Source organism: Xylocopa sonorina, chromosome 1, assembly GCF_050948175.1.
Source record: "Xylocopa sonorina isolate GNS202 chromosome 1, iyXylSono1_principal, whole genome shotgun sequence".
Classification (NCBI taxonomy): Eukaryota; Metazoa; Arthropoda; class Insecta; order Hymenoptera; family Apidae; genus Xylocopa; species Xylocopa sonorina.
In genome coordinates this window covers 10,979,122-11,000,424 of record NC_135193.1, presented here as the reverse complement: position 1 = coordinate 11,000,424, position 21,303 = coordinate 10,979,122, and the positions used below count along the sequence as shown (strand labels likewise).

The window sequence follows — 21,303 nt, the reverse complement described above, 5'->3', positions numbered from 1 at the left end:
GGCAAATATCATTGCGGGCGTAGTCGATAACTCAGTGATTCGTCATCGACTGCCGGCCGATAGTCAAATGAACGGGCCGCCGTAAATCGTGGCACCGGTGTGCACTAACGCATAAATCAAAACGCGCGCGGCTGTCAGGTGTTTCAGGCAGACTCGTTATCGTTGCGTCACACGCACCGATATCGAGCGCAGGCGAAAATACAGCCAGTGCAAAAATACACACCGGGGCGCCCTGGACCGAGTACGCGTATCTAGAAACCTGGTTTCCCCGTTGTTAATCCCTGTTAATCGCGGCGACGATAATTCAACGCTCTCTAGCCCGTCACCGTTCCCCGTCGCGCACTTTTACGCGGTAAACAAAGTAATAATAATCGCCAAGGCGACGCGCGACTAGCTCCGCGTTAAAGAAACGTTCCAGCGCCACTTCGACGCCGGTGAAAGTATAATAGTGCTGATATTAATGAGCACAAAAGGCTCCACCTTCGTGGCCACGCAATGCACGCTTTTTATTACATCGGCCGCGTGACTTATATTTAAACGACGCGACATCGCCGCGCTACTGCTGCTGCCTTCACCCCCCGTTCGCCGTCTGTATGGCGTCGTGACGCAAGCACGAGGACGAATCGCGTCGCGTTATTAACTCGATGCTCGGGACCGAGTAGTACCGCGCCTGACACTTAAAATCAATTAGCGGTACGCGTCAATTAGAAAGTCAGCCGGCCTATTCGATGTCAATTTCTCGCTGGTCGAGCTTTGGAGCTTCGAACAATATGTAATAGTTTCGTCGAAGGCGTTCCTCCATTCTCGTTGAGACGTATTACGCGTGACGTTTATTAAATGCCGCTATCAACGCGTATACACGCGTGTACACGTACAGTTCTCGATATGAGAATCAGGCACTCGAGAAGTACGCTAATCACACGGGTCTTTCGAGGAGCAATAATTTCTCCTCGCAGGAGGAAGCGGAGGCACGCTGAAATTACGACGATCCTGCTAGTTCTCTCAGTTATTTGATTTATATCCACGTGGAAAGAATTTAACTACCCGAGCCTATCGCTCATTAATACTCGACGTTACTTGACCGAAATTCCTCGGATACCTACGTGCTCGTTTCCACCTTTTATAAATCTACCTCTTCCACATTTTATGCCCTACGCTATGATATCTCGCGATGGTAACCCTTCGTTGGTACACCGCGTGATGTAAAAAAATAAAAAAATAATAAAATGAAAAGAAACAAACGAACGTCGTATCCTTTCTAACTCGAGAAAATAATTTACAAATCGAGAGGGGGAACGATCGGAAAAATTTTCATTTACACGCGTATTTTCCACCCCGTTTATATCGATCCTCGGACCCTGACTGGGACGTTTCATCCAGCAGCAGGATTTATGAGAGGGAGTCCTACCTCGCGGAGAGGCAGCGACGAGAGGGATCGATCAAGGGGGAGAATCGGAGGAAACGGGTTCTCGAAGAGGTGGACGCGGTTGACGACATCGCGACGACACATCCGAGTGATTGATAGTCCTTTGACCGGCAAGAACGACTCGTGCTGCTCGACACCGCTCGACTTCGCCGTGGCGTTATTATGTAAATCCGACCGGAAGTCCTTTCTGGATTCTTCCCTCGCCGCCAAGGGCCGGTAATTACCCTCTTCCGCTCTCGAAATCGCCACAAGGGATGGCCCGTCCGAATTTTACACTTACGGCAACCACGTAACGCGCACGAGAACGTGCCACGATGTAAATCGGATTTTCCATAGTCGATTTCACAGTCAAATTTCAGGGGAATTCATCAGACTCGAGTGGTCGTCGGTCGTTTAAAGAATACTGGATTTTCCTTGAACGTATCGTGAGAATAATTCTGCTTAACCAGAGTTAATTAAGAACATATAATACGGCTCGGTGTTCTGATTCGTGCAATGACATCGTACACGCGATTTCTGTGAGTGACGTTACAGGAAATTGTGCTGGCCAAAGAAATGGTCGTCCTATCTACCCTCTATCTAATTTTGCTTCGTCGAAATAAAATCCCTTTCGCTGGTACCGACGGTAATTTACGTCAAAACGCCTACGCGATGGATGGAACATGTTCTCTCGACCCCAGCTGAAAATATTATTCGAAAATGTTACTCGATGTACGTACGCGCGCGTGTTCTGTCCGTGTATTCAAAACGATGAAAGGATACTCGAGTAACGTACAATTGCTACATGATTGTTTCCCTGCACAACGGACCGAGGAACGAATTTTTCTCGCGAAAGCGGTTTCACTTCGCGGCAATTTGGCAAAAAGGGATATCGAAACGTAACGCGCGTTCGCAAAATTCCGTCGCGAACGTCGCAATTAACGGTTCCGCGTGCCCGTGTCGAAACAACGTTACGGATTTCACTTTTGGATTAACCGAAGGGAGGAAGAGAGATAGCTGGACGTAACCGTGCCGTAATAAAATTGTGTATCGAGTAGGTGTTTACGCGATAATTCGATAGAGCGATGATTTAATTGGGGGATGCACGAAATCGCACGCGATCGATTTCACTTCGCAAAATTGAAAAATGATACCACACAACGTTAACAGCGTTCATCGGCATAATTAGAAGTTTTCAACGCCGAAGGCACGTACCGTTCTCCTTTTTCTCCAGACACCGCGCCATCGTTCGGTAAAACGATCGAGGCAAGCGAAACGTATACACAGACGACAAGGAGAAGAGTACGATCCTGGTCGAAGAACGAACAAGGCGAGAAAACAACTCGTTGGGTGAAAGTAACGAATTAAAAAGAGAAAGATTTCTGCGAGTACATTTCACTGACCTTGAGGAGCCTCCGGAAGTATGGACTGCACGCAGAGAGGACGACCTTGTGAGCGGTGAAGCTGCTACTGTCGCATGCCAGGGTCACGTCCACGAAATCCTCCTCGTCCCTCAGATGACGAAATGAGCTGAGGATGCTCGAGTGGAAATCGTTCCACCTGAGTGAGTACTGTTGCTCGCCGCTCGACGAGGACGAAGAGGCCGCCATGGCGTCCGTCCCCTCGGGACCCACGGCCGAGGGCACCAGAGGTGCTATCGTGCTCACTCTGGCACCCCACGAAGGACACCTTCACTTCACCCTCTCGTCGCGTTTCACCACGCACCCCTCTATTCTTTTTATCGACCCCCGTCCGGCTCTTCCACGCACAGCCGCACAGACAGTCGCTGCCTGTCCAAAGCGCAATTACGCCAACGCGAGGAATCCTACGATTCGAGGGAACTCTCTCCTCTCGGGGTTAAACGGGATCACTGTTACTCCACCGTTCCTTCCAACTGTTAACCTTGACCTTTTTTCTCTTTACGACGCGTCCTCGAGCAATATTCTTTGGTAGTCTCGACTTATTCGCGGCTCGACGAGCAACCTTTCCTCTCGCGGTTGCTTCTCTTGGCTTTCGTCTCGCTTTCCCTTCGCCGGTCCGCTCGAGGATTATTTTCTTTGATCGTTTGTTTGTTTCGTTTCTTCGTTCCCTGGAAGATCCAAGCCAAGACACAGGTATAGACGATTAACGGTGGACGACAGAGACGCCCAACGATCTTCTCCGGGGAGACTGTCAGGTGTAAGGAAGTGTCGAGTCTATTGGCACGATGGATTTCATAGTAACGTCATCGTGATAGCGACGAGAGGACGTTATCCGTCGCTGGTGCTGGAGAGTGATCAGGCAACGAAACCACGATCGCTTCTGAAAACAATGCGGCGCCTACAGTGAACGATGCATCCTCTGTATACGCGAAGCTGTTGTACGCTTAAATTAAGTCTAGCTTCCTAAGGAATCTCTACTTCTTTGACTCTCCCTCTCTTTGGCAACCCAATAGCCTTTGCAACTCGTTTGAAACCCGCTAACGACTACTTTCGTAGCTCCGTGCCTCGACAGAGCCTGTGCGAGGCGAGACGCGAAAGCGACGTTAACCATAAAAATTTCTACGTTTACCATCGAATATCAGAAATGAAATGATTGAGAAATACCTTGCCTTGTTCGTTACGTGTCCAACGACCTCCAGCGGATCCACCTACTTCCTATTCCCTCTCGAACGAACTCCTTTCCGCCTCCACTGTCACAAATCACGACGTTTATCACTTTTTTCCGTTTAACAAAGTCCTTGCACCCTCTGCCCAGCCGCGGCTTGATCGGCGCGTCATTCCGACATCCGTTGTCGAGAATCGCGACGACGGATCTCGCGATGCTTCCGCGGTCCTCGGGCACTGAACGCTTGGCTATCGTCTACCAGAGCATCCGATCTTCCTCGAACACCCCGTGTCCTTGATTATCATGCCACTCACGGCTCTTCACTACCCCTCGATCGCTCTCCTCCTCGACGCTTTTTTTATCACCGACCTCACCTTCCTCCTCCTACTTGGCCGCCTTGATCTTCTCTCCTCTTCTGTAAAGCAGATCAAACGTACCTGGTTAAAATCATGGCTGCGCGTGAAAACCAGTCGACGACGCGAATGGATCATAGACGCGGGGATGAATTAATCGAGTAACGATTCGACTCGTTTATTCGCTCCCAAGGGAAACGCAGTGGCTTGATCCCAGGAGGTTATTAATGGTTCAGTCAGTCCTGGTTCTAACGACGAAATTGGTACGCACATTGATAGAATTACTGCCTGATTATCGCCGATCAACGTTGCGAGGAGGTTACAGTAAATCGATGTAAAATCGGTCGCCGAGTTTCCTCTCGATTTCCTTCAGAGGAAACCGTCCGAGGAGTGATAAGGAACGAGTAATTGCACCTAGTACGAGCGACTTGTGACTAACCGTAGTTTTCCTATTGCGCGCACCGCAATTAACTGATCACTTTTAAGAAGTCATCAAGCGGTTACTTCCTCGTAACGGAGCGCATTATCAGTGGAAAATGCTCGAGAGATTACGAGCGACGTACAACGATTGAAAATTATTCTATCTCGCGTGCAAATCAAGTTTTTCTGTCCGTGCATCGTTACAAGGTACGCACAGTCATTCTTATTTTTTTTTTCCCCTCATTCAGTGATTTCCTCTTTCTCTGGAGCCTCCTTTATCGCACGATGAGAACGATAAACAGTTCTGGGTACTCCTGCATCCTAACAGTCGGCCAGAGAATGAACGGACGCGAGAATTCGAAAGAGCATCGTATCCGGTTCCTTTCGACGCGTCAACGTGTCGTATACGCTTTACATGCATACGAAGCGTGTCAATTCTTTTGTGCGTTGCATCACAAACGGTCTCTAGGAGAGGCTGATAGCATCGCGATTTTCCACCGTCGAATAATTCATCAGCCCGGCGATGTAACAGTGAAACAGATTTCTCTCGGAATCTTCTTCGTTGTCTGTCAAAATTCTAGACGAACTCGAAACCCTTAGATTTTCATCTGGAATAAATTTATACAGGGACGTGCCTCCAGAAAAAAAGAGACAGAGTGAGAGAATAGAAAAGAATAAAGCAATGACGCAGACATAATAATAAAAAAAATCACAAGTTCGCAAATATTGTAGGGGGAAACGTGTCGTGAATAAAAATGTGCAAGAAAAATCTAACTGCAAAGTAAACAAATACGTGGATTTAATCGAGAATTTCTGCATGGAAATGGACGCGTCAGAAACATACGATTCGCAGAGAAGTCGACGGGAACATTTTGCACACGCCTAGCGCATACGTCGTGGATGGATATCGGTCGCTACGATGGAAGAGCGAAATCAGCCGCGCTACAATTACTTTCCCACCTGTAATCACGAAAAAGGGCCAGGATTTCGCTCGGACAGGTGATTGCGTTTCACTTCAGACCGACGGTCTGCAAACAGGCCAAGCAGTCGAATAATTGGCGACCAACGCCGGCAGCTTTTAAATTACAGAACCGTATATACCATCGAGGAGCCTGGAAAGGCCAGAGAGCCACGCGAACGATATATTCTAAGAGACTACAAAGCCCCCGCGCGGCTCTAGTCGTTACAGGAAATCGAATAAAATATATACGAGTTGGTTAAAATACTTTCTAAACGATTAGGAACACACGTCGAGCAGATCGGCGCGCGCTATTCGAGCGATTTTTATTCGTTAAACAGAGTCAACCCGGTTAGAATTCCGTTTCTCGAGGCGTATTCGAGAGGGATTTTAGATTGGAAAGAGCCTTGTCTCTGTCTCTCGAACCCGCGTCTCTATGTAAGCGTGCACACGCGTACGCGCTCGGATCTCGGAGAAAAAGGAGCAACTCGACGCGGTCCGGGCTGCAAACGATAGCGAGCGACGCGACAGGAATCAAAAACCGTACGTACACCTCGGAGCGCACTCGCGCATTATGAAACTGACATAATGACCGCCGGAGGATTTCGCAACCGCATACCTAGAAAGCGTTGCGAGGCGTGTACAGCCGCGAACACGCGTTATCTCAGCCTCGATGCTGAAACTAGAGGCACGCGTTTTCCCGCGACCGGCGAGGAGTCGCTCGACACCCGGAAGATCGCCGATTATGCGTCATCCGCGCGTATCGCCTGGCGAATCTGCGAAACAGTATCTGAACACGCAGCGAATTCGCGGAAATTTCAATCGATGATAACGCAGACTCTATAGTTTCGGAACCGAAGTCTCGAGAGAACGCGAGTAGTCTCGCGTTGGTCTTGAGAATGTTCATTAATGCCAGACTATCTCGAGCCTATTGTTTTCAACGTTTCACGTGGTAACTGTACAAGCACGATCTTATACTCTTTCTTCGCTTAGCTAGAGCTGCAAATAGCCATAAATGTTTAAGCTTCGTTCAGAGCCGCCGAATCGGTTCTGAATCACGTCGACGCGAGTGAACTCGAACCTCTGCGAGAAATACCCCGCGGTTATCCTATCGAAATAGGGACAATTCGAACGCTCCTCCTCCTCCTCGTACATTAATTAACTCTCTATCAGGTGTTTCGGTCGTTGAGCGTGCGTGCGGCGATCGCGCCGCGTAGTCGATGATGTTCCATTACATCGTATGAATGAATCCACGCGGCCCTGAATGTACGTACGTACGTGCGCGTATATTTCGGCCGATCGATCGGCTCGTCTGCTGGTTCGCGCTTAAGCCGTTCGTTCGTTCCACTCCTCTCTCGCTGGTCTCGCCACCGCCTGTACGTTCGATTCTGCAAACGATGTAAAAGCGGTGCTCGTCGCGGATATATTCAGCCGCGTTTTCAGCACGGCAAATATTGAATGAGATAATTAAGAGCCTCCAGATGTTCGATCGCGGGTCGCGCACCGCGTTCGAACGCGTTTTACGCGGCTACTTCTGGCCAGCCGCGCTCGTCGCTCGCTCGCGGATCGGCTCGAGACGCGGCCGGGAAAAGGGGGCCATTTTGTAATTCAGTACGCGCGCATAAAAGCAAACTCGTTCCGACGTGTAGAAAACAGGCTGAATCTGCATACGTCTGACGCTGCAGTGATTTATGAAGATCCGACCGCTAACCGGGATCGACGGCTGGACCGAGATACCGAGAGGGACTCGACGTCATTAGCGATCGTTGCTTTGTGCCCGCGGCTCGAATACTTCGATCTTTTTGCGATACGCCCGTGGCTCGTTGCTCGTTTTAATTAGACGAAACGGATCGCACACGCGGCCACGTCCGGTTCCACCGGCGGTACGCGCGCAATGATTCATCGAAATGTTCAAGACGCCGAGGAAGCTGGTTTCATTTGCAAATGAAATAGTACAATTTGTCGGCGCTCGCTCGCGCGCGTTATCGCGTCTCTGATTAAACGAACCTTATCGTCGCATCGCTCGAGTTCCTCTCTGACACCGAAATAAAATAAACTCGGCGGTATCCGCCGCGCGACACCTTTCGTCTCGCGCCCAGACGGAAGGTTAAATCTATCAGACATTATGCACCGCGACGTCGACGCGTCCTCCGCGCCTCCTCTCCTGCGCGCTCCTTCCTTTTCTTTTTCTTCTTTTTTTTTTTTATCTAAAATGTTTGCACGGACAAGGCGCGATACGAGCAGCCGCGCGATAAATCAAAAGATACAACGTTTAAATATTTCATTGGCGGGGAAAAAAATTTCGCCGAACCGAATCAAGGACGCCGACCGTGCGACTTCCTCGAAACCGCGAATCGTTTTATATTCCACGGGGGCGGTCGTAAAGCTCATTGCAGTGCGACGCAACGCGTTTATAATCGCGGAGTCAACAACGCCTATCGCGTTGCCTCGCCGTTACGCGCGCACGGTACACGCATTTTCGATAGTTTATTGCGTTTCCCGTCGCCACGCTCGGGAGGAACCGCCTCCCGCCGCGAAATTCCTTTTTCATTCACGGGCAAACATACACGCTCCGTTATCTTTTTCAATGAAATCCTTCGGATTTATCGCCGATACGGGACGCGGATGCAATTAAAACTCCCATCCCGTGTACGCGTCGCGGCGAATAACGATCCTCGAATTGAAAGGACGCCACGAGTATATCGTACCGCCACCTGCTGAAACGTACGCATGCGCGACGCGAAATTGAAAACTGTTCGGTAACGCGTTTCGATGATTTGTGCCCGCGTTTAATCTCGCACGCCTGTAATTACGGATCAATAATTCTTATCGCGTTATTACTTACAAACAAGTCCTATCGATATTCTCTTACGTTTTTCCAATTACGCCCGGGACGGGAAAAACGGTGTACCTTTCGAAGGATTAATCCGCATCTCCGCGATAATATCGATCTTTATTATCCTACGAGCGTTCGCTCCGCTCTACTTCCATTTCGGTTAATGATATTCGCTTTCACGATTACAAAGCAAACACGAGCGGATAACAAACCGAAGTCATTAACAATAAACAGTCTAAGCGCTCGTAATGGCTATCGAGGAACGGATGGAAGAAAACGAACGGCTACGGTAAATAGATCTCCCGTCGCCGGTTGGAAACAGCGTTTACACGAACACTTGCTCTCAGCTCCCCCCGCCAGTTCGAAACGAAATTCGTTTCGAAAAAATGTACGTCGCGTCGTTGATGCTCCACTTCGAAACCGTGGATTTACATTGAATCGAGAGCATCGTCGACTCGATTAAAACGATATTGTCGCCTAGCGCGTGAAAACATCCTTTTATCGCGATACGCGCGGACGTAAATTGAATTTGAAAGACGTCAAACGTCGGCGATTTGCATACGCGTTGAATTTCGCGCGGCGACGCGGCAGGCGGGCAAGGTTCTCGCGCGCCAGGCGTAATTACGCCGCGCGAAGACGGGGAGGAGGGAACCACCGGGTGTAATAATTGAATGACGATTGCCCGGATAGCATAATAATCAGCCCACCGCCAGTCGAATGACTTTCACCAGCGCGACGCGGCGAGTGCCTGCCTTCGTTGCCTCGACTGCGCCTCGAAAATCTACTCCGAAACTCCGTGGTCGTTTAGCCCAGCTACGATGACACTTTCTTCGACCATCGAGCCTTGTACTTTCTACGTGTACAACGGGGTTTTACGCGACGCGTTGCAGAATTGCTTTCTCGCCTGGCTCCTTTCGGGTACCAACGGATTCGTTAATCCTGCCAAAGCAGCGAAACAACTTTGTTCTCTCCTGGTAGAATCGGTAGAACTACTTTCGTATATCTCTAATTTTTTTATATTCGATCGCATCGAGTTATTCACGCGTGGAGAAAAAAATAAAGACACGGAGTTTATCCTCGGTCCGCACTTTGTTGCATTTGCATTCGAATCGTCTGTAAACGAGCGCGAACACTCGCAACCCGATAATTCGTTTTAATATCGCGAGGCAGTAATGGTGCGTCGCTTTTAAATGCGACACGTGAGTCGTTGAATGAGAAAGTTGGCGTTTCAATTCTACGCATAATTTCCTGTACGTCATCGCGGACTTTTCCAGATTCACGTCGCGAGCGGGAGATCGTTTGATTACGCTTATCAACGTAACTCCTATCGAATCACAGACTGTGTCTGCCACCCGACAGTCGTGTTTACAGGCATTTCCTTGATCGCTCTCTACGGAACGCCAGGTTGACGACCCTTTGATAACCAACCTCGTTCTCGCCGTGATCGTGGATCTTCTAGCGTCCAATTAGGAGGCGTTTAGCGATCGACGTGTTAATGAGGTCTCTGTGCCGAGGCCTCGTCCGTTTTCAAAGTCGAAACTGACCGCGAAGAGCAACGGAACTCAACTATGTGCCGATGTTGCGCAACGACGATAAGCAACCTTTCCTTTCGGTCGCTCGAGTTTCTCAGAGATCGTTTCACACGTCCTGTCGACACGGAAATGCTCCGAAATCGATTTTCTCGAACGGAAATCGGCCATTCGCGCGACACGAGTATCACTTGCAAACTTTTTTCGTAGCATTATGCTAAACGCGGCAATTACTTGCTCTCAGCTCCACTCAAAAACAATTTGTAATCTACGCTTGGTGCTTATCGTTGCTTCGTTAATTCGCTTCTTACGCCGAATGAAACTTGCTCGTAACGCGAAACAGTAACGCGACTTTGTGTGCTCTTTTTTTTTTTGCCCGCGCGACAATAAATACAAAGTTGAACACGACGTCGCTATCGATTTTACGGGCGATGTGTGTGCGCGCGGCAAGAACGACAGCCAGGCGGCAGGGAACGGAGAGATTGGGGGAGTTGGGAATAGAAAAAAGCTGGTGATGCAGCACAATACTCGGCGAGCGTACGTAAATAACGCGAGTTGCTGTTATCTCGTCGGCTCTCTGCAATATGGAACGCGTTATCTTGCAGTCGACTGCAGAATATTGCGTTTTTATCGCGAAACCGCGGGATCTGCGCGGCACTGCGTTAGGAGGGGTGGACGGGCTGGCGAACAGATACGGGGAGATCGGGATTAAGATCGATTACAGCTAGCGTCGATCGCGTGCGCGACAATTTTTCACTCTAAACCAACCGATACGTTAACGCGAGGTGATTAAGCTTGGATCGCGGTTAAGATTTTGCTCGCACGACCACCAATGATCGTCGACCTTTCATCGCGACAAGATGGATACGAAAAGACGGGATCTGCGGTGGAATAATGAGGATGACGAATGGAAATTCGCTTCGGTTGACCGATGAGAACATGTGTTGCTCGAAAAATAATGCGCGAGACCGATAATGCTTTATCTAAATAATCGTTAATACCGTGCGTCGATTATTGTCCTTGATCGTAAATACGAAGAGATTGGTACGAACAACCGCGGTCTTTGATTATTTTATATATTGTACGCGGATAACTGCTTTAGAATCTAAACGGTTTCCTTTTTTCGTTCCAGAGCAATTCGAATTCTTTATGCTCGGAAAATATTGGATTCGTAGATACCATTACTTTCAGCACTTCTCGATCGTTTCGAAACAATGTAATAAAATCCAGCGACCTTACACGCTCGGTGTTTTTACCCGAAACGGAGTAACAAAAAGCGTTGTTTATCGCTCTGTTTTGCATAAAGTCGGGGGAACAAATCTAACCTGATCTGAATAATTAATTCCAGAACATACACCCAGGAATGCGTGCGATTTTATCGCGGGTGTAAACCGAGCTGCGCCAAACAAACGTCCCCGATATCAACGAAATCCGTCGCGACGAAAGTAATTATACCGACTCTCTTGATATCGTCCGCGCGATCGACAACGCTTATCGAACGATTAACAGAGCCGGTAAATAAAAGCAACGCGAAATCGTGATCGATTACGAGCCGCGTAACGCCGTACGGGGCGATCATTCACGCGAGCTTACGTATCGGCCATGCGAAATGTGTTTACCGTCGACGATCGAGCCGAAACATTTTTTTTTTTTTTTTTTTTTGCCCGCCGCGCGTAATTTATCGCACTTACTACGATTTTTCAAGGTGAGACACGACCGGCTAATTTCGTCGATTGAGCAATTCCCTCGTAATCGCTTTAACGCGCGGGCATTAACGAACTTCTTTAATCTCGATAACATTTAGGCTTTAAAATTTACATTTTTCCTCGCTACGACGCCGCCAGAGATTCTAATTTTAAAACGCCCTCCGTAATAATTAAATTTAATTTAACATCGGCACATCGACGCAGGCCTTAACTCCGGGTTAACCTTCGCGCGTTGAAATGTCAACGCTTCGCACGGAAGGAAAGAAAAAAAGGATCTCGCTTTCAAATGTTACCAGTAGAAACCAAGTCCAATTTGACTCGTCCATAGAAACCCCTACCACCTGGACAATCTGAACGCGCTAAAATTTGAACTCTGAATCCTTGAGGAAGGGAAACTCAGGATCCTCGTTGCAGAGCGTTTAAAGTAGCGATTAAAATGGTCGAGAGGAGCGCGAGAGCATTGCCGATTCGTCGCGGCGCAGCTCGCCCATTCCGACCGCGTAATCTGCTCGTAAAGCGTAATCGTTCGAGATTATTAGCCGCGTAAATGATTATTCCGTGTCGGGAGGAAAGAAAAAGCGGGAGGGGGGAGCACAAAAAGAAAAGAAAGAGGAAAAAAAAGAGCGGAATGCGCGGCTGGTGTATCGCGAGCTAACGACCGCAAGTAGATAAACGCGGCGGCGATATTTACGCTGCGAGCAGGAAATGCACGCACGTGCCCCGGCGATAGATCGATCACGGACGGAGAGGAGAAGTGTGATACCGGACAGATCGCGAGAGACGAGCAAAGAGATTGGCTGCAACACGGTGCAGGAATGCCGCGAATTCGAGGTGTGGCCGCAGATCCAGCTCCCTTCTCGCCTCTTCGGGAAGGATTTACCTCTTCCTCCTCCGTCTTCCTACCGGCGCGGCCTACTCGCGACTACCGTACGGTTATTATAGTTAACCACGATTCGATCCATCCACGACATCCGTGATCATCGATATCTCCATCGTCGAGATCCGATTTCTGTTACCCGTTACGTTACCCGTTCGGTCGTTCGTTCGTTCGCTCGTTCCTCGGCGTCGATCTCAAGGCCAGGACGAGAAAAAGACCCGAGTCGTTCCCGCGGCAAGAAACGCGGACCGTTTCTGTTCCACCGAAGGGGTGGTAAGAAGCGATTAGAGTTCTGTTTCAGCCTCAGCGCCGCGGTGGTTTTTGCCGGTGGATTTCTTGGCACCCGTTCAATCGGCGAACGGAATTTTCGTGCTACCGCTCGCAAACACCCGACCAGCATGCCATCCGCGTGTAGAATTACAGAATTTCTAATCGTGACCCCCCGGACCGCGCTAATCGAAGATGATATCTGCGAGGTGGACGAGAGAAGCGATCGCGAGTCGATCGGGGGGTTCGCCATCGAGCGCCGCGTTGGCGGTTCGATCGATTTCGTCCTATCGGTTGGGGTTAATTGTGAAAAAATGTGGGAAATCTTGTATGCACGGCGATAAGAACGCAGATAGTTGCCGGTTTCTTATCTACATTGTATTAGACGAGAAAATTCCCCGATAAGAGAATGTACATTTCGATCTACCAGTGAAAACTGTCTTTCAACTAGTTCGACGCGCATCGATTCCGTCCGCCGTTTAACATAATCGATTCAGCGTTAATATAAATCGAGCGCAAGTGCTACGTAAAAATTGCCGCACGTCGCGAACCAAGTTCGGCTGGTTTCAAAAGTGATTCGAGAGAGATCGTTGCGCAAATCGTCCCAGCGGGGAAGTTTTGCAGTCGGATGGCATCGCTCCTAAATATTGAAATGTATTCGCGAGGCGAGGATCAGACACGCACGGATTTTCATCGCAGCTGAAAAGGTCTGACGTCACGGTTTAAATATTAAAGAGGGACGCCAGGCACGGGACAAGGAAACCGGGACGTACGATGAATGAAACGGCGCCGAACGTCCTTGATTTTATTTTACTCGGTGTCGTTTCCTCCGCGCTGCGCAGTAATCGATCGGTGAAAGTTTTTGCCGGGCAAACGAGAGTGAAAACAGGATTTTCACATGGGTGGGTGGCGCGTCGCCGGTGCACACGTACGCGCCCCGTCCAGCGGGGGTGGGAAGCCCATAATGTCGGCTCGTGTTACAGGAGGAGCCGTTCTCACCGAAAGTCCTCGAAAACGGACAAAACGCAGACCACCAGTGGAAAACGAGAAAACATCCAGAGGACAGCGGGCGGGGGAGGGCAACAAGAGGAAGAAGAGGCTACGCGCGGTGCTCGAGTTACCAGAGGCACGCACCGAGAACCTGAACTTTTTCACGAGACCGTAATGAAAGTCTGTTGTTCACGAGCAAAGCATTCCGTTCGCGTCCGAAAACGTACACCCATCGTTCTCTCGCTCTCTCTCTCTCTCTCTCTCTCTCTCTCTCTCTCTCTCTCTACCTCAGCCTCTTACATCCTGACCCTTCTCAGAAGAGGGACCGAGAACGGTTCCTTCTCCCCTCGTGTTCGTCTAAATCTGTGGATTCCACAAATTTGCACTACTTCTCTTTGTCGAAGATTTAGAACGCAGATGTGTCTCTCTGCTCGAAATAATTTCTGATTTAAACGCTTTCCCGTTGCGCAACTGAACGTGCGCGCTATTCATACCGGAAAGGACATGTACGCGCGCTACCCCCTCAGCCCAAAAATCCCAACTATTCCTACGACTACTACCGAATGCCCAACACGCTTTCAATGTATATATACGTGTACAAAGATCGTAGGAACGAGAGAGAGAGAGAGAGAGAGAGAGAAGGAAATCGTTCGTGCGTGTTCCCAGTACCGAGTACAGGGCGAGTATCAATTGTGCACGGTAACATCCTGTACTTTTTCGCGTAGCCGAGGATTAAAGTGGGCGCCCGGCATTCAGACTGCGCACGAGTAGAGTACACGCTCGTCTACCTGGGCCCTGGGCCGAAGCAAATCTTTGGGACCATTAATAATATCGCCGGCGCAATTATCGGGCCAGCTGCTACGTTCCCTCGAGGCCCCTTCAGCCTCTCAGCAGGTACGTACGTGGCTAGAACCCGGAGGAGCTTTCCTCTACGCGTGTGTACGCGTTTTCTAACGCAGGTACGTACCTACGGCACCAAGGAGCCCCTTAATTTCTGTTATCTCATTGCGGTTCGCCGCTCGGCAGCTCTAAAACAATTTCAGCCGGGCCCGCCAGTCGAGAACGGACCGCGTTTCCAAACGCGTTTTACAACGAGCTACCACTGCATTCCATCTTATAGTCGAGAGCCGGTATACCGGAATTACGGAGATTATTTTCGAAACTGGTCGATTTTACGAGTACCCCGAAAATTCACTCGGCTGCTCGCGACTAGAATAACGGAGGGCAGAAGAAGAGATTTTCTTCTCCCTTTTTTTCGATGCCCACGCAACGACGTAATGGCCGCGAGGAAAGCACAGAGAGCGGTGTGAGCATCGACGGAACGCTCGATCGCTTGTAAAATTTTATACCCGCCCATTATTGGCTTCCATTTTCCAGTAATTATCTTTTTATTGCGTTATTCGATCATCGCGCTACCGCCTACTTTATTTATTAGTCTCTGGTCTGGCTAGAAATTTCTTTTTATTTCTTTCTAAATATCGTTCGAGTCGTTCGATCGGCAAGATGGATCGCGTCGCAAATACATATTTCTACCACGGATTGAATAGCGAACGAGAGAATGGATGGAAGCTTCTATTTCGCGCCGATCCGCTCGTATCGAAGGCGATACGATCGAGGAAACGATCAATTCCGGAAGCGTTCGCGCGGCTATTCTTTTCCGCTCTTCCGTCGTGCACCTCGATCGCGATGCTGCGACGCAAGGTAGTCCTTTAAACGCGAATAAACGACGACAAACGGACAAGTTTGCACCGCGCCGCCGACAATTGACCGTCTCCCAGTGACGAATGTATGTACATCATTTCGCGGCCGCAATCTCGTGCCCGTCAATTCATTAATTAATCGGTGGACAGGCCGCGCGTCGTTCGCTGCGTGCACGCTGCCAATTACCGGCACATTGTCGCGCATAAATCATTAGCAAACGTGACGCTCCCATAATTCGGTTAATTTGCACTGTTTTTGCTGCGCCTCGCCGCTGCCACGTACGCGAATCACTCCCGATTTTCCGTCCCCGATCTTTTCTCGTCTTAACTAATTAACGGCGAGCCGCGTTATCGTTGCCTACCGTTTAATTCAGCCGCTGCGATGGTGAAATTTCAACCTCGTTAAAACAAGAGAAGACCGCCGATCTCCAGGTGGAAAAAACGATAAAAATCTGCGAATCACGTCGGATTTAGATTCGGATGAAATCGTGTTTACATATTATCGGAGCAACGAGACACACACGCAGGAGCGATCTGCACTCTGCTGTCTCTCGAGCCTTCGAAACCTGGATCGGCGACATAAATTTCACCTGGTACCCGACTGTGTTGTATCAGACGCGATAACGCGCCAATGGATTTATGAGAATTAGTAAACCGATAACCAACCGTGATAAGTATGCATTAAAAAATAAACAGGTATTTCACTCGACAATTTTATATTCGTTCACCTCGCACCGACAATGAGACCGTAAAGATTGAAGTTACAACGATTCGCACGGATCCAACGAAATTGAAAGCGACGTACACCGCGTGAATTATCGCGCGTATCCGATCGAAATTGTATACTCGATCCGTACCGCGCGCGTTCGCTGTATTCTCCATTCTGCAGCTGGATCAAAGCGAATCGTGCGCTCTCGTATTAGCCGATCGAATCGCGAATCGTAGAAAGGGAGTCGCGCAACGGGTGGACACACTTAATAAATCCTGCGAGGAGATAGGAGGTTCGTGTGCGTGGAACGTTCCCAAATACGAGGCTCGTGACTATCGCGGCTTATCGAGACGCGTGTGAGTCAGTCGTTAATAAAAGGGTCGTAATGCTCACGGTGAAAACCGGAGAGGCGAGGGCTCCGTATCGATCAAATAACCATCGTCCGCCATGTGGAAAGACACGGTCGACTCGAGGGATTTCTATTTCTAACGGTGGACGTTGAGCGTTTAAAAAAATGTTCATTTTGCTCCGATCGCATAAAACGGAGGAAGAAATGAAACGAATTCTTCCCACTACTTCCAATTTTTTAAGAACTTCCTTCGTCGACGTCGATTCTTCCACGAAAAAAAAAGCGACGATTATCAGTCGCCCAGTTAAGGGAAGCGTTCTAACCAAGCAAAAGTTGGACGTACGCGAACGGAATAGGAGCGTGTATTACTCAGTGAGATAATGCATATGTGTACATTTGTTACGTGTCCAACATCCCGTGCGTTCAGGAAGTTTCGTATCGAATTTATCAAAAACACGACGGGAAGCCAGTTACAAGATGATAGTCCGAAGAGAAAGTATGCCAACGTGCGGCTAGAAGTTCTCCCCTTGACAAAAATTCGTCCGATCAGAACAAATGCTATATTTCGTATACGCATCGCCCTTGATACGAAGCGTTCGATGGGAGCCATTCGGCCACGACATTAATTGAAAAGCGGAATACTAAATATCTGCAACATGACTTCGACGTATGCATATTTATTATTTCGAAGCGCGTAATACCGGACAGGAAGACCAAGGAAAAAATGGCTGTGTCTAACGTTCGGTTATAAAAACAACCGAATTCGTAATCCAGATCGTTTCTCGTCGATGGCGAATAAAATTCGCTGCGCGACAGGCGAGATACGCGGAAAGCAGCGAACGAGCGCGTAATATAACACAGAATGTCGAGGCGTCGTCACGCGGCTCTAGCAACGGCTCTAACCAGACAATTTTTCAACGCCGCAGGGACGTTGGGCTGGTTTCGATACAATGTTCGAGAGTCGCACACGGGGAAAGGAAACGAACGCTCTGGCTGCGTTTAGGCAGCATTTTAGGCCGGGCTGCGACAGTGTGTGCACGCCACGTGCGTGCACGACGGAGCCGCGCGCTCCTCAAAGTAACCGTGCGCGCTCGTGGTGGTGCACAGCCCGATTTATTGATCACACGCGTCGCACGCAGTACACACACGCGTCGCGTGGTAGTACCCTACGTGTCGCAACCGAACCGACTTTAACAAATTCCGTCTACGATCCGCCGTGACATGTGCATAGAGTCGACGCGTCCATTAGCATAAAACCGAAGGGAGATGAAACTCGGCTGGCGGTGTAAACGTGGCGGGGATCGAAAATCGTGGGATCATCCGGTACGCGATAAATACGTTGGACGCGATCGGTAATGAATCATTGAGAAACCGTATGACGCTCTGCGAATAATTATTCCGGGAATGTAATTAAGGAAATATCGTCGAGGTACATAGAAAATCGTTTCATTTGAATTTTTACGATGAAACCTTGGGAGAATGTTTAAACGGCGGGAAAACCCTAACGCGGGGCATAAGAGTGTTGCTCGGATAATAACGGGGATTTAAACGTCTCGTTAAACGAACGTTCGTTCGCCGGATAAACTGTAACGAATCCACGAAGCGACAAAACACTGGCCAAGAACGATTGAAAATGTCTCGGGAACGGAAGGTTAAACTCTCGTTGGTTAGAATAGAATGTATCGAATCGAGCGTAATGGAAGGAGGATCGTGAAAAACAAAGCACGGCTATCAATCCAAGTTCGAATAATCAAATTCACCGATTAATCACTGGACGGGGAAAAAAGGATACCGTTAGCAGCAGCTCCGGTAATGAGTTGAACCAGAGCGAGATTATTGAAAGACGTTTAGAGAAATGGTTTACGACGTAACGTTCATTGAAAAACGGCAGGCGAGGCGGGAAGCGAATTAACGAACGAGTTATTCGAGCGAAACGATCGCGATCGTTCCTCGGTGGCGGCCGTGGGGACGGCGATGAAAAACAAAAATCGAACAGGACTCATCGCCGCGGATTAGAGCGAAACGTGTTCAGCCAGCGATGGATCGCGTACAGCTGGGGAGGAAAAGCTGCTCCATACGGCTACCGTGTTAGCTGGAAACCGCGAGAAACGTGAGCCCAATGACACGTACTGGCGCAATTGCGATTCAAGCGACTCTGGCCGATGGTTGGACGCAGAGTAGGGAATCGAGTCTCGCGGAAGAATTTTGCCCCAACAACAGAGGGTAACCGAACATCGGAATACATTTATACGAATTAATCCCACGCGTATGGGATACTATAGCGTGGCTATTGCTGCGTTAGCCGGTAATTCGTGTTCGCTCTATTTTTAACAGATCGAGCGGCATTCGCTAGAGTCGATAGCTCTCGATAGTAATTTGTATTGCATCAACCACGTAATTCCCCCAATTATGTCCGTACAGACGTGTGTATTACGCACAATTTATGAAAAGAACAAGTTCCTATTTCGTTTCCCGTGAGTCAGTTCCAGTAATTAACAAGCATGTGATATTTACACCAGAGTGCGCACAAGGATTCTGTATTCCGATGTTCGAATGTTTTCGTTGCTCCGTAATAAAGCTAACACGCACGGTGGAACGCGACAGGAGAAATAAAAGAGAACGAACGTCGACGGATCGAAGATTTTCGCGCGTCCTCTCGATAGAGCCCACGTAATTTCTATAAAAGCACGACTACGCAGCGTGTAGGGACAGCGCAGTTAACGACGTGGGCCGTGGTCGATCGTGCAATTAACTTTAACGAACAGCGGCCTTGCGATTAAACTTAATTAGTATCGCGGTAATAACTCGTTAATAATCAGCGCGGTGTAGCGCGCTGGCGGCTATAACGCGGCTGTTCGGATCGTGCACGTGCACACACGTGCGCTGCTGAGACGCGGTTTCGGAACATGCACGCGTTTTACTTGTTTTCGGTCTTTTGTTTCATATTTACGTGACTACGTGGACCAAACTGTAGGGGCGAAGGACAGGACGTGATGCTCTAACGATGGACGTGTTTCGATCGGCGAGAGGCGAGAAGCTCTCTGTCTGTCTCCTCCATTAAAGACGGCGACGACGACGACGACGACGACGATGAAGACGACGACGACGACGACGTGGAGGCGTGTAGATTATAGCGAACCAGCACAATCATCACCAACAATCAACGTATTAAACGTACATAAGAAAATTATCACGTAAGAAAATCATTATTCACTGGCCGTCTGTTCGTGGCAGCACATTTCCTTTCAACGCCGAATCGGGCTACCCGGCAATCGGCAATGCATTCGTATATATACGTATGTAACGTGTGTATCTGTTAAGGTTGGTGTCGTAAACGGCGGAGCACAAAATGATAACAACACCGGGGACTCCTCTTTCCCTCTCGTTCGGCTTCTATCGCGTCCTCTCGTTCTCACTTACGGACAAAGAATAATCGTCGTCGGTTCGCCAGTGAAACACAACAGAGAGTCACCATTGAAGAACTCGGTGGCGAGTATAAACAGAGCAGAGGGAAACGTTCGAGGCGTAGAACCGGCACTGACTGAATGATCGACTGACTGACTGAATGGTCGGCTTGGTTGACTGGCAGACGTGCGCTTCTGTTTGCTTCGCGGCTCCTCCACACCGGCCAGCCACTGCGTTTCTCCTCGTTCTTCTCGGCGAGATTCGGCTTCTCCCCCTCACACTCGAGAGTCTGTCCTTTCCGGTGGTCCTCGAGGGCGAACGCGCGACGCGGAACCGCTTCCGCGGGCGACGACGACAGGGTGAACACACGACCAAGGGTGAACTAAAAATCCCGCGAGAGACGAGCGTCTTGTCAGCCCCGTGTCCACGGTGCGAATAAACAACAAGGACGCGGGAGGACGAAACAACCGGGCGAACAAAGGGAATAAAGAGAAAACTAAATCACGGATGCCGAGCACCGTGCTCGGTTCTATCGCGCGGACCGTACTTAGTCGACGGAGCTGACGAGCAAACGTAAAGACGTGCACTACCGTCTCTCTCTCCCGGCTGCGACGAGCGAGGCGGTTGGAAACGTCGAACACGAACCTGATTGCGGGGCGGCGCACCGAATTATGGGCCGCTATGCGCTTTCGGCGGCCTCTCGCTCCCTCTCCGCGTTCCTAACTCCCTCCTGCTCTCGCCTAGGTGCTCCCGCTCGCGCTACCGTCTTATTCATCCCCACCGCCGCGTGTTGATTTCCCCCTACCTTCAGCCGCCACCAACCTCCAACCTCTTCGTTTCTCGCGCGCTAGACGGACTCGCCCCCACCAGAAATGTTGAACACGCTCCTAGAGCGCTCTATACCGCGCTCGAAACGCTGCCCCTACCCCATCGTGTATATTGTTGGCGCGAGCGGTAGCATTGCCCCTTGCGCCTGGCTCTAAAGCTCTCGCCGCGAGAGCAACGTTGCCACCTTACGGCGTACCCGCGGGGGATGATGATGGACGTGGCTGGATGCGGGCTAGCGTCGCGCCAATACGCGTGCACTCGCTCGATACGCGTACGAACGCGTACGTCGCGGGTCTGCTGGATACAACCTGTCCGTTTCGAAAAGATACTCAGACCCTGACACACACCTCGTGCCGGTTGCTCTCGACCGGAAGTTCTGTTACGC

At 49.7% G+C, this 21,303-nt stretch overlaps 1 protein-coding gene across 10 annotated transcripts in view; it reads right to left on the bottom strand.

The window, feature by feature from the left end:
• Positions 1-20,859, bottom strand: part of LOC143430277 (protein abrupt) — a 64,329-nt gene extending 43,470 nt beyond the window's left edge. For 4 of the 10 annotated variants that reach the window (XM_076906467.1, XM_076906438.1, XM_076906457.1 and 1 more), the window contains exons 1-3: positions 19,636-20,366; positions 3,991-4,406; positions 2,809-3,706 (exon numbers count right to left, since the gene is read on the bottom strand). In XM_076906467.1, the coding sequence (XP_076762582.1) occupies positions 2,809-3,015 (207 nt within the window). In that variant the 5' untranslated portion in view covers positions 3,016-3,706; positions 3,991-4,406; positions 19,636-20,366. Of the gene's footprint in view, positions 1-2,808; positions 3,707-3,990; positions 4,407-19,635; positions 20,369-20,680 lie in introns of those variants that run through there. The other 6 variants (XM_076906381.1, XM_076906419.1, XM_076906429.1 and 3 more) reach the window with 4 other exon arrangements.
• Between the last annotated feature and the right edge of the window lie 444 nt (positions 20,860-21,303).